At 35.7% G+C, this 17,949-nt stretch overlaps 2 protein-coding genes across 2 annotated transcripts; one reads left to right on the forward strand and one right to left on the reverse strand.

The window, feature by feature from the left end:
• The first annotated feature begins 6,345 nt into the window (after positions 1 to 6,345).
• Positions 6,346 to 7,119, forward strand: LOC148585796 (uncharacterized). Its single transcript, XM_088516762.1, has one exon. It carries the CDS (start codon positions 6,346 to 6,348, stop codon positions 7,117 to 7,119), a length of 774 nt encoding a protein of 257 aa, XP_088372888.1.
• A 9,075-nt stretch (positions 7,120 to 16,194) lies between these two features.
• Positions 16,195 to 16,948, reverse strand: LOC132183225 (uncharacterized). The gene has a single exon (XM_059596625.2). The coding sequence runs from the start codon at positions 16,912 to 16,914 to the stop codon at positions 16,246 to 16,248; it is 669 nt and encodes a 222-aa protein (XP_059452608.2). The 5' UTR covers positions 16,915 to 16,948; the 3' UTR covers positions 16,195 to 16,245.
• Positions 16,949 to 17,949: the final 1,001 nt, after the last annotated feature.

Here is a 17,949-nt window from a genome sequence, read left to right on the forward strand (position 1 = left end):
TTATTTCCCTTTATGTTAGAACATTTTTATTATCTTTTATTATATTTTCTTGTAGGGTTTATTTCCTTTCTTAATTAGTTTAGGTCTATTTTAGGGTTTTTTTTTTGATAATTACTTATCGTCTCTCTATAAATAAAGAATTATATAATATTGTTTTATACAATTAATATAGAAGATGTAATCTATATGTCTCTCTTTTATTCCTTGCAATTTTTTCACCCCTAGTTGGCGTTGTGCAATTACTGTGTTTGTGGGTTTTAAAAACACACAATTTTAAAGGTTGAACTGTAATTTTAATTATTGTGTTTTCATTAACTATGTTTTGAAATTGCTAATTTTTTTAAACTGCATATTTTGAAAAGAATAAACCAAAAAGAAACTAGAAAAGAATAAACTTGTGGGCAGGAATGGTAGGTTATTTTCGAGTCGTACTTGTTAGAGGTCTTTCAATACAACTTAACAAAATTGGTCAGACTTTCCGACGTTGACTTAAGGTATGTTTGGGATTGTGTTTGAGGAGCCTAAAAATGCGTTAAACACTCAAAAAGTCTGTTTGAAGAAAAAGTAATCATTTAGTAAAAAAATTAAGCGCTTTTAAATGTCCAAAAAGCTTAAAAATAAAGTTGTTGCTAAAAAGCACTTTTTGACTTAAAAACTCTATTTTTCGAATGTAATTTCAAACATGCTCTTAATATAACGCATTAAACCTAATTGTTAGGTTGGACAATTTGTTCAATAATGGCACAAGTATTTACCCTTAATCGTAATTTTATTTTTATTTTTATAGATTAGCCTTAATCACGATTGAGAAATTGAAAAATATTTGCATAATGATTTATGGACAAAGTTTTCCTCCAAATTTGGTTGGAAAAATTTTATTCAACCTAGTCTATAAAAGTGACATGTGAGATGCACATGCTTTTTTAATAGCAGGGATAAAGTTGAAATAAATTTTATTAAAAATTCATGTGCATCTCACATGTCATTAAAACTAGCTCAGAACTTGCGCAATGCGTGGAATTATTTATTATAATTTAATTTTAAAACTTAAAACAAATCTCCATTGTATTTTTTATTATAAGTCAAAAAAGTTGTGTAAAAAAATTTATTATGCCTATTTCAATAATAAGAATAAAAAAAAACATACTAAAAGTTATACAATAGTATATTATTGAGCATAGTGACACAATTACATATAAGATTGCATGAATATATAAATCACATAAAAATATACTATCATAAGAACCATATATAATTTTAGTTTTAATCCATATAAATTAAAACATATTAAAATATTCCCATGTGTAATTTAAAATGGAAAGAAAGTGTACAGAAAAAAGAAAATAGCAAGAAGAAAACCTAGAATCAGTCAAAACATAAGACCCTTAATTTATTTTAATTTAAGCACATTAAAAAATACATAGTAAATCACAAAAAAAAAAAAAAAAAAACATAAAACTTTGACATCAATTAAAACATAAGACCCCAAACCACTCTTTGGTTGTCTCCACTAGGGTCCTCTCGGAATGGCTAGGTCAGGAGTGTAAGTCTTCTGCCGGTTTTTAGGCCGGAGAGAAGGTGGGGGACAGTATTCATTGATCTAATATGGTTGCCCTATTGAGGAATGTGAGCAAGATAGCAGAGGAGTTAGAAAAGTTATGTGGGAAGTTTTCTTTGACTGAGACAGAGGAGGGATTGATCATATGTGAAGGGGAAATTGCGGAGGGTCGGACTAAAAGGGAGCAATGTCTGGTGGGTAAGATTGGTGGAGAGCGTAGGGTCAATAAGGAGGCTTTTAGATTTGTGTTATCTCGGATATGGCGGCTGACTGGCACGGTGGTGTTTAAGGAAGTGCAGTATAACATTTGGCTTTTCGAATTTGAGGAGATTGATGATAAGAGACGAGTGCTTGACGGTAGGCCCTGGTCTTTTGATCTGCAAATACTGGTGATTCAGGAGTTCGATGGATGTACTCTGCCTTCGCAAATGGAATTCTCCCATTCACCGTTTTGGTGCAGGTCCATGAGATGCCTTTGCTGTGTATGAATAAAGCGGTGGGTATCAAAATAGGTGAGTCTCTGGGCTGAGTAGAAGATGTCGATGTTGCGGGAGACGGTGTAGGTTGGGGTCGTTGCCTCTGTATCTATGTTAACATAAACCTTCATGATCCTTTGGCAAGAGGAAGAGCACTGCAATTGGGAGGGAAGACGCATTGGGTTCTTTTCAAGTACGAGAAGCTCCCCATGTTATGCTTTGACTGTGGTAGGTTACTGCATGGGAAACAAGGGTGTCCGATTAAGGCTCCCTATAGGAGGAATAATGAAGCCGGGGTTAAGGAGTGGGGTGTATGGATGCAGGCAGATGACTTAAGAAGAATTAACAGCAGCACTGGGAGCGGTGGTAATACTCATTCGGCGTAGAGATCCCATGACGGTGGTGATACATTACATGGGTGGGGTAAACATGGAAGCCCTAGTCGGTTCAGTAACGGACACGAGGATGCGAGCAGTAAATGCTCGGCTTCTTTCCTTGTGGAGGATGCGCGAATGGTGGGAGGAAGATCAGCAGATGACGCGCAGGGGAACCAGGCGCATTCCACGTCTCCTTTATTAGGGGAATCTGGCAATAAAGGTGATATTGGTTTCCATGCAGGTGTGGATGGTGATGTGGAAGGGCTCACAACCAGAAAAGGAAAACAACATTATGTGCCTAAAAGAGTTGTTGAGGAGGAGAATTATGAGGGGCTGAAATCAACGGAGATTTTGGCGAGTGGGGCTGACAGAAAAAAGATAGTTAACGTGGGGAGCTACAATAATTCGACAGAAGGTGAGGTGGTGGTTTCGAATATGGGGGTTCTGGAGGCTCATGCAAATATGGCGTTTCTTGAGCAAATAATTCACGTGGGGGAGGAGGAGCCAAAGAAAAATCTCAAACAGTGGAAAAGGAGGGCACGGGTTTTGGTGGGTGGCAGGGCAAATTTTTCCCACTCTCACAAGGGTTCTTACAAGCGAAAGGCTCCAACTCAGGAGGTTTTGGAAGCTGAGACGGCGAGACAAAAGAAAAACTGCAAGGGGGTCTTGGTGGAAAACATGGAAACCTTGGAGATGGCAGTGGTTGCTAAGCAGCCCCGCTAGACCTAATGAGTCTCCTAAGCTTGAACTGCCGAGGGCTTGGGAACCCTCGAACAGTTTGAGACTTTAACCAAATGGTTAAGGAAAAGAAACTCATCTTTTTGTTTCTAATGGAAACCATTAGCAACAAAAAGCGAATGGAGCTTTCGAGAGTTAAGTTTGGATTTGAAGGACTTTTTGTGGTGGAGCCTGTAGGGAGAAGTGGTGGTTTAGCACTATTATGGCGGGAGGTGGGGGATCTCGAAATTCAAAATTATTCTCGGCGTCATATAAATGCCATTGTGGGGTTGTCGGACAATGGGGTACCATGGAAGTTTATGGGTTTCTATGGGCATCCTGACCTTACGAAACGAGTAGAATCATGGTCTCTTCTCTCACATTTAAAAATTTATGCTTCGTTTCCATGGCTTTGTGTGGGAGATTTTAATGAGATCACTCATCAGTCTGAGAAAGTGGGTGCAAGCCGACGGAGAGAAGGGTAGATGGAAGCTTTTTGGATAGCTCTAGAGTACTGTCATTTGGGTGATTTGGGTTTCTCGAGTCCAAAATTTACTTGGTCCAATAAACGGCAAGATGATACCTTTACTCAAGAAAGGTTGGATCGAGCCGTTGGGAATAGCGAGTGGTGTGCGATGTACAAGTCGGTTGGGGTTCAAGTCATGGCAGCAAGGGCTTCGGATCATAATCCTCTCCTAATCTCCTTCAATAATAAGCAAGCAAGGTGTCCAAGGGGAAGAGGAGGCTTTAAATTTGAAGCTAGTTGGGTTGTCGATGAGGAATGTGGTGCTATTATCCAAAGTGCTTGGGAGGGGGGTGATGTAGGAAGGGGATCTATGTTGAAGGTTAGAAGCGGCTTGGAACGATGTCAATCACGTCTAAAATGGTGGAGTAGGGCAAAATTTGGAGCAAATGATAATATGGTAAAGGAGAAGACTGAACAGCTGGCTAACTTGCAGAAATTGGAGGGACCCGAGCACCATGCAGCCATCAAATGTCTCCAAGAGGAGATTGAAACCTTGCTGGAATTTGAGGACACACGACGGAAACAAAGAGCCAAACAAAGTTGGTACTGAGAAGGAGATAGAAATACCCCTTTCTTCCACGCTTGGGCAAGCCACAGAAGAAGAGTTAACACCATTAAGTGGGTGGTTGACGAAAATAGGAGGGAATGGACTAAGGTGGAGGAGATCAGCAATGCCTTTGTGACACACTATTAGAGCTTGTTTACTTTTGAGGGGACTGTGGGGAAAGAGGCTTTTTTGGAAGGGTTGAACGCCATTGTCACGGAAGGTATGAATGCCAATTTGTTACGGCGATTTGAGGCAATAGAGGTGGACCAAGCTTTGGCGTAAATGCATCCATTAAAATCCCTGGGACCGGATGGTTTTTCAGCCGTTTTCTACCAAAATTATTGGAGTACGATACGTAACAATGTTTGTCAAGCTGTACTTGATTTTTTAAATGAGGAGATTTTTGATAAAACCATAAATACTACTCATATAGCACTTATCCCTAAAATTAAAAATCCCTCACGAATTATGGAGTTCCGCCCCATAAGCTTGTGTAATGTTATTTATAAGCTAACTGCAAAAGTGTTGGCTAATAGGCTGAAGACGGTGTTGGGGGAGGTTATTTCCCCAAACCAAAGTGCATTCATCCCCGGGAGACTTATCACGGACGATGTTCTTATTGCTTTTGAAGCCCTTCATACTATGGATACCCAATTGGTAGGAAGGGAGGGTTATATATATGGCTTTGAAGTTGGATATGAGTAAGGCCGGTGATCGGGTTGAATAGGATTTTCTAGAATTTGTCATGAAAAGGATGGGGTTTGCTAACCGGTGGATTAATCTAGTAATGATTTGTGTTCGTACAGTGAGATATTCGATCCTTATTAATGGGCAAGCATATGGGGAAGTTATACCCACCCGAGGTTTACGGCAAGGTGATCAATTATCACCTTACCTTTTTTATACTGTGTGCGGAAGGGCTCAGTTTTGCTTTGCAATGGCAGGAGAATGAAGGGGGCTTTACGGGTTTGCCTATTACTCATGGGGGTATAAGATTAAATCACCTTTTCTTTGCAGATGATAGCCTATTGTTTTGCAAAGTGAAAGATTCGGAGTTGAGATGTCTTTTACAAGTCCTTGAGGATTATGAGAAAGTTTTAGGGCAAAAATTAAATAAAGAGAAGACCTCTATTTACTTTAGTAGAAACACTCCAACCGACACTCGTAGGTCCATATCACGAGCTGTTGGAGTGCCGACGACTCAACGCTATGAATCCTCTTTGGGCTTGCTAGCGCTGGTTGGGAGATCGTGACTACGTTCCTTTGAAGGAATTAAGGGGCGAGTTTGGGATAAAATGCATGGGTAGAAGGAGAAGTTTCTTTCACAATAGGGGAATGAGGTGCTACTCAAAGCGGTAATACAGGCAATTCCCACATATACCATGAGTGTATTCCAATTACCGAAGATGTTGTGCAAATAGATTAATTCTATGATGTCAAAATTCTGGTAGGGGGATAAGGAGAATGGCAGCAAAATAGCTTGGATGAGTTGGGAGAAATTGGGGAGGTCAAAGGAGTCGGGGGGGCTGGGTTATAGAGATTTGGAATGCTTCAATTTGGCTTTGCTCGCAAAACAAGGGTGGAGGTTGATCCAACATTCAGAGTCTTTAGTGGCAAAAATTTTTAAGGAAAAGTTTTTTCCCAATAGCACTTTTCTTGATGCTCCGATGGGGAAAAAACCTTCATATGCATGGCGTAGCATTTGGAATGCAAAGCCCTTACTTCGGGAAGGCATATTGTGGAGGGTGGGTGATGGGCACTCTATTTCTATTTGGAGTGACCGGTGGTTGCCGATTCCATCTACATATGCGGTACAATCACCTATCCGGCTCCTTGAGGGGAATGCAAAGGTGAATGAGTTAGTTGACAATAATACCCGGCAGTGGAATATCCCTTTGGTGGAAGCTATTTTTTGCAAGGAGGAGGCTAGCATCATCTGCGGTATGCCAATCTGTCCTAGTACTCAGAAAGATCAACTGATTTGGGACCCTGCTAAGAACGAGAAATATACAGTTTAGAGTGCCTACTTTGTTGCCTTGGAGGTTGGTGCTTGGTATTTGGGAGGATGCTCAAAGGGTAGGCCATGCAGTATTGTATGGAAAAGGCTTTGGCGCCTTGGAGGTCCAAGGGTTGTGAGGACGTTCATGTGGCAGGCTTGTAGCAACGTGCTGCCAACGAACGCGAACTTGCACAAACAGAAAATTTTGGCGGACCCTTTATGTTCGATTTGTAATCGAGATCCCGAGAATATGGAGCATGCATTGTGGACTTGCCTGGTAGCGCAAGACGTATGGCATAGAAGTATACGAAAGCTTCAAAAGAGTAGTACGGCCGAGTTGAGCTTTCTGGACATGGTTGAGGGGCTATTGGAACGTCTAGATGCGGCGGAACTTGATATGTTTGCCTGCACTGCAAGACAGATATGGCTACGAAGCAATAAGTGGGTATTTGAAGGGGAGTTTTCTACCCCAGCCCAGCTGTTACAATGGGCTTCAGACCAGGTAGAGACAGCCAAGGCCGCTGTTCAAAGAAAGCACCCCGAAGGACAGCCGACTTGCCCAAGAACACTGGTTTGCTGGAGACCGCCGCCACTGAATCTTTTGAAATGTAATTGGGATGCAGCCATCGACTTGGTGGGGAAGAGAATGGGGATAGATCTTGTGATTCGGGACCATGGTGGAGACGTGATTGCAGCAAAGTGTTCAACTAAGCAGCATATTACCGATCCCATGATAGCTGAAGCTGTTGCGGTAAGGACAGCAGCTCACTTTGTTCGGCAACTTGGCTTAGAACAGGTTATTCTTGAAGGGGATTCACTCGGGGTAATACAGAGCTTGCAAGGGGAGGAGAAAAACTGGGCCTTGGTCGGACATATGCTAGATGATGTAAGGATCTCCCTCAGCAATTGTCAATCCTAGCAAGTACTCCATGTCCGAAGAGAAGCGAACTCAATAGCGGATAGGCTAGCAAAGGCGGCACTGCAGTTGAACGAGGAGCATCAATGGTGGATGTCCATCTCTTTATGCATAAGGGATATTGTAATGGCCGATAAATGTTTTGATAGTTGAATATTATTTTTGAGTTCCACTACAAAAAAAAAAAAAAAAAAAAAAAAAAAAAAAAAAACCCCTTAAGACCCATAAAACATATTAAAATATTTATTCCCATGTGAGTTGTTTTATCTCTTTCATAAAAGAAATAGATAAAAAAATCATGGAAGGAATATTGGAACACAAATAATAATAATAATAATAATAATGAAAAATAAAGTCAATTAAATTTACGAAAGAAAAATAAGAAATTTAAATGAAAAATAATATATAAATTAGAACATAAAATAAGGAAAAAAAATGAAAAATAAAACAACATGAAATAAATATTTCTTTCTCTATATTTTTCCTAGATCCAATGAAATTCAGAGGTATAGGAAAAAAAGTATTATCAAATAAAGTTTTCGTCTTTTTTATTTTTTTTTTATTTTTCATTTCCACTATCCTTCACATATATAACATAAAATGAACTACTTTTAGGACCAAAAAAAAAAAAAATCAATGAACATCAACATAATCTAAAAATTCATACCTCATACCTCACACCTCTTTTTTACTATAATTTCCTTCAATTCAACGTAAAATTTACAAAAGAAAAACAATCAATTTGAATAAAAAAATATATATAAGTTAAAACAAAATATAAGGAAAAAAAAAAAATCAAAGAATGAAATAACATAACAACATATATAACGTAAAATGAACTACTTTTAGGACACACATAAAAAAAAAAAAAAAAAAAAACTCAATAAACATCAACGTAATAAAAAAAAAGTCATACCTTATACCAAAAATAATGATAGGAAACTCTCTCTCACTATCATTTCCTTGAATTCAATGTAAAATTTACCAAAGAAAAATAATCAATTTAAATAAAAAATAATATATAATTTAGTAGAAAATTTAAGGGAAAAATAAAAATGGAAGAACATAACCACATGAAATAAAGATAAAAAACTAAAAATTAAATTTTTAACATAATTGAAAGTATTGTCTTTTTCTGCAGTATACGTTTCCCGATTCCAATGAAACCTTGAAATCCAATGTCATTCATTAATTAAGCATGTAAATAGAAAAATGAATTTCTCAATGAATAACAATGTAAACTAAAAAAATCTCAACTAAAAATAAAATAGAGAACTATCTCTCACTATCATTTTTTGAATTCAATGTAAAATTTATATACAAAAAAACAAAAAAAACAAAAAAGTAATCAATTTGAATAAAAATAAAGTATAAATTAGAATATATATATATATAAGGAACAAAAACGAAAATGGAAGAACATAACTACAGGATAAAGATTAAAAAAAAAAAGTAAAAAATGTGAAAAGAATTATTCTAGCAAAATAATAATAAATAAATAAAAATAAAAACAAAAACAAAAAACAAAAGAAAAAATAAAAAAAATAAAAAAAATAAAAAAAGAAAGAAAGAAAAGAACTGAAGCATATTGTTTCATTCAGAAACAACAATTGAAAACTCTCTCTTTTTTTTCTTTTATCCTAAATTGAGTGTAAAATTTACAAAATAACGTTGAGATATAAACAAAAAGCAAGAGAAGAAAAAAGAAAAATAAAGAGAGAGAGAAAGAGAGAATTTTGAAACTTTTTTTTTTTTTTTTTTTTGAGAAAAACATAACATTTTATTCAATAATATCACAAGCATAACACTCTTACATAACAGGGCAAAGCTCTGAAGCAACCATAGCATTAAGCTACAAGATTTCCAGGTTTAGTGTAAGATTCGAGACCAATCCGCTAACCCATGATTAAAATCAGATTTAGTACTAAATCTGTGATAGACAAACTCAACCAAATGCATGGATAACAATTATTCCTCGACCTTGAGAGAGGAAAGACTCTCATGCCGAAACTCTTCCTCCAGGACCTGAAGGCCAGGATAATGATTATATCCACAATCCAAAGGTCTGGACCAAAACTAATTAACCCGAAGGTGAGCCTTATTACAAGCCTAACAAAACAAGAAAATTAAACAATACAGGGAAAAAAAACACACCGAAACACAAATATATCTTAAAGAAGCAACAAAACAGAAAAATAAAACAAGAAAAGAAACAGCACATTCTGATTATGCACATGTCGAGAACCGAAAACTAAAGGGGCGTTGGAAGCTTATTGCGGCGGGGACTCGTCGAAAGGCCCCAACAGTGGACGGTGGGCGGCAAACAAACCAGCAAAGCAGGACCTGAAAACAACTACAAACAAGAAAAAAAAAAAAAGGGAAAAAAAAAAAACAAGGAACCACCAAAACAGGAAAAAAAGAAAGAAAAGGAAAAAGGAGCACAAAGTGGGAAGACGGTAGCCGGAAGGGAGCCGAACCTGTGCAGGCTGGAAACTGTTGTGTAAGGGGCGTGGGAGCTCTACGCGGTGGGGACGCATGAAAGAAAACCCTAATAGCGGGTAGCGAAGCGATAACACAGATTGGCGGCGACCACAGACAAAATTCGAACCTATAAAGAGCCAAAACAAGGCCAAGGAACCCGCTGCACAAAATGAAGGCGGGGGAAGAAAAGGGGCAGGGAAGGAGCAAAAATGGAGAAAAACAGAGGAGGAAAGGAGCGGCAAGGAAGGGGAACAGAGGAGGCGCCAGGGCTAGGGCATCAGGTAAATAACTAGTACCGGAGCGAGGAGGACGAGGGGAGGAGGGAGGCAGCCAAACAGCCAACCCTCCTCCCCTATGTGGCTAAAGGGTTTCGCTTTTCTCTCTGATGGTTAGAGAGAAAAGAGACGGCTAGGGTTTTTCTCACATATAATTTTGGAACCTTTTGTTTTCTTCACTAAGACATTAATTAAATGCATCATAAATAAAACCCCCAGGTTTTAATTGTAGGATATAGAGAAAGCAAGAGAAGACATAAAGACAAATAGAGACAAAAAGACAAAATTTGGGAACCTTTTGTTTTATTCATTAATACAATTAATTATAAATAAAACCTTTACGTTTTAATTATAAAATTTACAAAAGAGAAGTAATCAATTTGAATAAAAATAATATATAAATTTGAAAAAAATATAAGGGACACAAACGAATAGAGAAAGTAAGAGAAGATAAAAAGAAAAATAGAGAGAGAAAGAAAAAGAAAAAGAAAAAACTCAATGAATATCAACATAATCTAAAAATTCATACCACATACCTAATACCTCTTTTTCATTATCATTTCCTTCAATTCAAATTAAAATTTACAAAAGAAAAATAATCAATTTGAATAAAAATATATATAAATTAGAACAAAATATAAGGAAAAGAAATCGAAGAATGAAATAACATAACAACACACACACACACACACACATATATATATATATATATCGTAAAATGAACTACTTTTAGGACACATAGGAAAAAAAAAAAAAAAAAACTACTCAATAAACATCAACGTAATAAAAAAAAAAGTCATACCTCGTACCGAAAATAATGATAGAAAACTCTCTCTTACTATCATTTTCCCTAAATTCAATGTAAAATTTACCAAAGAAAAATGATCAATTTGAATGAAAAATAATATATAATTTAGTAGAAAATTTAAGGAAAAAACAAAAATGGAATAACATAACCACATTAAATAAAGATAAAAAACTAAAAATAGAATTTTTAATATAATTGAAAGTATTGTCTTTTTCTACAGTATACATTTTCCTGATTCCAATGAAACCTTGAAAACCAATGTCATCCATTAATTAAACATGTAAACAGAAAAATGAATTACTCAATGAACAACAACGCAAACTAAAAAATCCTCAACTAAAAAACGAAAAAAAACAAAAATACTAATATAATTGAAAAGAACTATTCTAACAAAAACAAAAAAATCAAAATAAAAAACAAAAACAAAAACAAAAACAAAAGAAAGAAAAGAACTTAAGTATATTTTTTCATTTAGAAACAACAATTGGAAACTCTCTCTCTCTCTCGTGTTTTTTTTTTTTTTTCCTGAATTGAGTGTAAAATTGACAAAATAACGTTGAGATATAAATAGAAAGTAAGAGAAGGAAAAAGAAAAATAAAGAGAGAGAGAGAGAGAGAGAAAGAGATAATTGTGAAACCTTTTGTTTTCTTCACTAAGACATTAATTAAATGTATCCTAAATAAAATCCTTAGGTTTTAATTGTAGGATATAAATAGAAAGCAAGAAAAGACAAAAAGACAAAATTTGGGAACCTTTGTTTTCTTCATTAAGACAATTAAATATATTACAAATAAAACCCTTACGTTTTAATATAAAATTTACAAAAGAGAAATAATCAATTTGAATAAAAATAATATATAAATTTGAAAAAAAATAAGGGACACAAACGAAAACAGAAAGCAAGAGAAGATAAAAAGAAAAATAGAGAGAGAAAGAGAAAATTTGGGAACACTTTGTTTTCTTTATTAAGACAATTAAAGATATTACAAATAAAATTCCTACGTTTTAATTGTCTCACAATATTGATATATAAAGAGAGAGAATATATTTTTTCATTCAGAAACAATAATTGGAAACTCTCTCTCTCTCTCTCTTTTTCCTAAATTGAGTGTAAAATTGACAAAATAACATTGAGATATAAATAAAAAGCAAGAGACGAAAAAAGAAAAATAAAGAGAGAGAGAGAGAGAGAGAGAAAGAGAGAATTTTGGAACCTTTTATTTTCTTCACTAAGACATCAATTAAATGCATCCTAAATAAAACCCCTAAGTTTTTTTTTTTTTTTTTGAAGAAAAATCATTCTTATCTCATTAATAGAGAAATCAAGAGCATTAAAACTCTCACAATCACAGAACATAACGTTCTAAAAAATCCTAGCCGAAGCTAAAAGATCAAAGTCGTAACTAAAAAATTACACATCAAAGACGCCAAACATCCGCTAACCTATAACTAATTTTCAGTTGGAATAACAAATTTGCGCTAGGCAGACACAAACTAATGCATATGTAGCTCTTATTCCTCGACCTTGGGATCAAAAGGACCCCATGCCGACACACATCCTCCTGAACCCGAAAGCCAGGATATCGTTCACATCCACAACCCCAGGGGTCTGGACCAAAATAACAAGCGAGGAGATCAAGAAAGAGGACAAGGCCTTATTACAAGCAGTAAGAAAAATAAGAAAAATACAGGAAAAATCAAAGCAATACAACTAAAAATTTAAAAATAGAAGTACACTAGGTGGATGACAGCAGCCGGAAGAAAAGCCGATTGCTTGCTTGCCGGAAACCAATGCGTAGATGGTGTTGGAAGCACATCGCGGTGGGGACGCGTGAAAAGACCCAGCAAAAGACGGTAAACGGCAAAGCTGGTGCGAAGGAGATCAGCGGCGCACTCAAAGAAATTGGGGGGAAGTTTGAGTGAATCCCCCATGAGCGGCACCCACAAAGTGTGCCCAAACAAAACCTAGCAAGAAAAAATAAACAAGCAAACAAAGAACAACAACAGGGAAAAGAAAGCGAAATCCAAAAACAAACACAAAAAAGAAAAGAGACACAGATCGGGGAAGAGAGGGGGGGAAGGAAATGGGGAAGGGAGGGGGGAACAGACAAGGAAAGAGAGGGGGAAAGAGAGGAGGGGGGGGGAGGGTTCCCCCTCCCCCTCAGCTATGCGGCACTTCCTTAAGCTCTGCTAGGGTTTTGGTAATGGCAATGTATTCCTAAAAACCCTTAGGTTTTAATTGTAGGATATAAACAGAAAGCTAGAGAATACATAAAGACAAATAGAGACAAAAAGACAAAACTTGGGAACCTTTATTTTCTTCATTAAGACAATTAAATATATTACAAATAAATTTTTTACATTTTAATTGTCTCACAATATTGATATATAAAGAGAGAGAGAGAGAGAATTTCGGAACCTTTTGTTTTCTTCATTAAAATAATTAAATGCATTACAAATAAAACTCCTAGGTTTTAAATGCCCAAAACTTGTTCATTCCTTAAAACACCACGTGTCGCAATTATAGGCACTCTCTAAAACATGGGTTCAGGACACGTGTCGTAATTCTAAGCACTTTCTACGTGAAAACTCGGCTTATTATATATATACACACACAAATAAAACCCCTACGTTTTAATATAAAATTTATAAAAGAGAAATAATCAATTTGAATAAAAATAATATATAAATTTGAAAAAATATAAGGGACACAAACGAAAACAGAAAGTAAGAGAAGATAAAAAGAAAAATAGAGAGAGAAAAAGAAAAGTTTGGAACCTTTTGTTTTCTTCATTAAAACAATTAAATAAATTACAAATAAAATTCATACGTTTTAATTGTCTCACAATATTGATATATAAAGAGAGAGAGAATTTCGGAGTATTTTGTTTTCTTCATTAAAATAATTAAATGCATTACAAATAATACCCTTAGATTTTAAATGCCCAAAACTTGTTCATTCTTTAAAACGCCACGTGTCGCAATTATAGGCACTCTCTAAAACATGGGTTCAGGACATGTGTCGTAATTCTAAGCACTCTCTACGTCAAAACTCGGCTTATTATATATATATATATATATATATATATATATATAAAACCCCTACGTTTTAATATAAAATTTACAAAAGAGAAATAATCAATTTGAATAAAAATAATACATAAATTTGAAAAAAAATATAAGGGACACAAACGAAAACAAAAAGTACATAAGAGAAGATAAAAAGAAAAATAGAGAGAGAGAGAAAATTTGGAAACCTTTTGTTTTCTTCATTAAGACAATTAAATATATTACAAATAAAATTCATACATTTTAGTTGTCTTACAATATTGATATATAAAGAGAGAGAATTTTGGAACCTTTTGTTTTCTTCATTAAAATAATTAAATGCATTACAAATAAAATCCCTAGGTTTTAAATGCCTAAAACTTGTTCATTCTTTAAAACGCCACGTATCGCAATTATAGGCACTCTCTAAAACATGGGTTCAGGGCACGTATCGTAATTCTAAGAACTCTCTACGTCAAAACTCGACTTATATATATGAAGAGGGACACATATCATTTTTATAGATTAGGTTGAAGAAAATTCCTCCAATCCAGTTTAGAGAAAAACTTTATCCATGATTTATTTAAGGAAAAATTACAGTTTACCCCCCCAAAGTTGTCAGCGATTTGCAATTCGACCTTCAAAGTTTCAATTTTTGCAATCTACCCCCCTAAAGTTTCAATTTTTTTCAATTTAGCCATTCTGTCAGTCAAAGCGGCTTTGACTGACGGAACAGTGATCACGTGCGACGCACGCGATCACTGTTGGCATTTTGGGGACCAAAATGCCCCCCATCCCCTGTTCTCTCTCTCTCCCTCTCTCTCTCTCTCTCTCTCTCTCTCTCCGTTTGATCATTTCTTTTTTGTTCAATATCAATCTGAAACCTTTCGAGCTAGATTTCATCCGATTCCGATCTGAAACTGCACGCTGGGACGGCATCTGAATCTTCTCCAATCTCAGGACTGACGAGCAATTTTTCTTTTTTATTTTCTTTTATTTTCTTTATATATATATATATATCTCCAGAGATTCTTATCTCATTCCATTCCAGTGGCTCAACCAATAACCAATGGCGAAAACTAAAACATCCATGGTTTCCCGGTAGAACCCCATTTCGCCCAAGTTGTTGCGAAACCGGAAAAAAGAAGCAGTTTTTCACACAGCTTGCTAATTGTGCAGGTCCCACTTGTATATCCTATTTGGCCGAAGAAGCATCGGACAGGTTGGAGAGGTTGGAGTTCTTACCTTCTTGGGACTCCATGGACCAAGATCTGCTTTCATTATATGGGCAATACCGATCTACTTTAGTATATATATATATATATATATATATATATTCTTTTTTATTCTCATATGATATTCATGATTCTGAAGTTTAAAAAACTCAATAATTTTTTTTTTTTTTAAAAAAAAAAACTCAATCAATTTACAAATTTTATATACTATCGATCTGTTCCTTATTTTCCCTACCGATCTGTTTCTTTTTTCCCTACCGATCCATTGGCTCAACCAAAATAAAATTTTCGTTTTCCAATGAATTCAAAGCCAGAAAAAAAAAAAAAAAAAAAACTTTCACAACCAAAGCTCTCGAAATTCTCTTTTCTCTCAGTTTCTCTACATCCAAACGATGATTAAATCTCAACCTCTCTCTTCGGAATCGGCCGGCCAGCATTAAGATCAAAGGTGATCTCCGACATGCTCGTCGTCGTTCTCGGCAAACACAAGAGTGAGAGTCTGTGGGATGGGGGGCATTTTGGGTAGAAAAGTGTTAGAAGTGATGGAGGCATTTTCGGTAGAAAAGGTCAGAAGTGATCACGTGCGTCGCACATGATCACTGTTCCGTCAGTCAAAGTGGCTCTAACTGACGGAATGGCTGAATTGAAAAAAATTGAAACTTTAGCGGGATGGATTGCAAAAATTGAAACTTTGGAGGTCGAATTGCAAATCTTGACAATTTTGGGGGAGTAAACTGTAATTTTCTCTTTATTTAATGAGTTATTGAGAAATGACTTTCTTTCTTTCTTCCTTTCTTTCTTTCACCTAACGGCTCTAGAAATTCAAATATAAAAAGTGCAAGTGTGGTTGTAAAGTAGAAGGCTTTTTTTTTGTCGTCTTCTCTTTAGCCTCATGATGAAGCTAACATTCTCCAACCGTGGGTCCATTTTCCTTTTTCCTTTTAGATTCATTCTTGTCGATAACTTAAGTTGTTCAACATAAAAGTTAAAAATCAATACAGAAAATTAGGCGAAAACTAGATCAAATTATTAATTAAACCCCAAATGAATACTACAAAATTTCCAAGGAGGAGAATAATAACCAGCCTGCACCAGCAATTCTAACAACATTCACACTCTATAAGAACAAAAATATATATTAGCGAACAAAAAACAAGCAATGAAAAAGAGCATCTTCAACACTTTATTTACACTTACAGAGTTTCAACAGAAAGGCATCCTTAAAAAAGAAAAACCCAAGAACAAATTAAGGGGGGAGAGGAATGAAAGAGTTAGTGTTGGTTATCTCACAGTTGAAGCAACTGTATGAGCCCAGAACCTGAGTTGATCTTTCATATCCATTTCATTACCTGGAGCTGGAATTTTCCAGTTTTTTAGACGACCCAAAACCTCCCAAGCCTCAGACAAATAAGGCCTTGAAACCAAAGTCTCATTAATTTCTCCCTCTTCCTCGCCATCTCCACTGCCTTTCCTTCCCAGTCTTTGCAGGCCGGGGATGATTGAAACCAATCTGGAATCCTTCTCTTCCTCGGAAAACACAAAACCCAGATCCATAAACCCCTTAAGCTCCTCAAACTCGAGGTCTGACAAGCTCTTAGCGCTTGCAAGTTTTCTCCTTTTTCTTTCACTCTGTCTCTTCTTAACCCTCTCTTCCTCTTTAGAGAATTCTAAGACTTGTTTGTCAGAAAGAATTGTTTGCAACTTTGGAGGTGTGGACATAAGTGAGACGGAAGAGATAGAGAGGGAACCATAGGAAAAGCTTCTTCTTGAGCTCGACAATTGATCACTTAGTGACCTCACATGGAGGGTTCGCGGCAACCCTGAATATTTTGCTTCTTCTTCCACTTCCTGATCAGCTGCCTTTGTTGGTGCATCCATCGGGTTGTGAGACAAAAATCTTCTCTCAAACCAATACGAATCCAAGAGCTTTACAACTTCTTCCGCACTCATTTTCTATGGCAACAATATTTTTTGGTAATGTGTAGATAAGAGGACCCCTTCTAACTTATAATTCATTGTATTACCACTATAAAGGATAAAGGGAGTGGTTCAATGGTCCAATTTTTTTTTTAAAGTGATTAAGCATGTATTTAAGCGTGTCTTCAAATTATAAGTAATCCACCTTCGTTCTCATTGATTCTCTGATAGGGCTGAGTCAGGCTATGGCTCAGTCGGACTTGAGAGAGCACATGCGGTTTTCACTGTCTAGTTACCTCCTATGCAGCTCCCAGTGAGTATGTACTATTATGGTCATGTCCAATTAATCGGTAACTGGTAAGGAAAGTCAATTATTTATTTATTTGTTTATTTTTATGGCATATATTTAAAATTGCACCCCACAAAATATATTCTAAAAACTTTCTAAGTAAAACGGCATTATTGCGCGTCAACATCATTCCTATATTTCTTGAATAAATTCGTTGTCTTTAAATATTCTAATGGCACTTTCTTTAATTCAATAAAAATACTGATGGCTAATGCTAATATTTGGGGTCTTATCATCGTTCCTTTCTTGTGCCGTGACCCCCATTCCGCACCATGGGTTGGTTGGTGGTGATATGTCTTGTCCCACAAAAATAAAATAAAATAGATAAAGGTTGATATTTCAAATAAGAATAAGAGATAAGAAGGACTTAAGACTTGCTGATGCTTTAGATTAACCTGTTTTGCTGAGAAGAATTTAAAACAAAGTGATGTGTTTGTGTTGGTCATGTGGCTACTGGATATCATGTAAACTTACATTATTTCTTTCTTAGATAGTTTGAAATGTTTGGAGGTTTATTAGTTCGTTTGACTACATCTATTACAAATTAATGAATGATTTGTTAAAATGATGGATCGAGATGTACAGTAAAATATGAAATTACCTTTCACTTTCTTAAAACTATTATGATATAACATAAAATGAATAAAATAAAGGTAAAACTTTAGAAAATTTCTATCAATTGAGGGGTATCAAACTTTCAATTATTTTCAATTATCTCA

Source organism: Corylus avellana, chromosome 5 (genome assembly GCF_965113065.1).
Source record: "Corylus avellana chromosome 5, dhCorAvel1.hap1.2, whole genome shotgun sequence".
Classification (NCBI taxonomy): domain Eukaryota; kingdom Viridiplantae; phylum Streptophyta; class Magnoliopsida; order Fagales; family Betulaceae; genus Corylus; species Corylus avellana.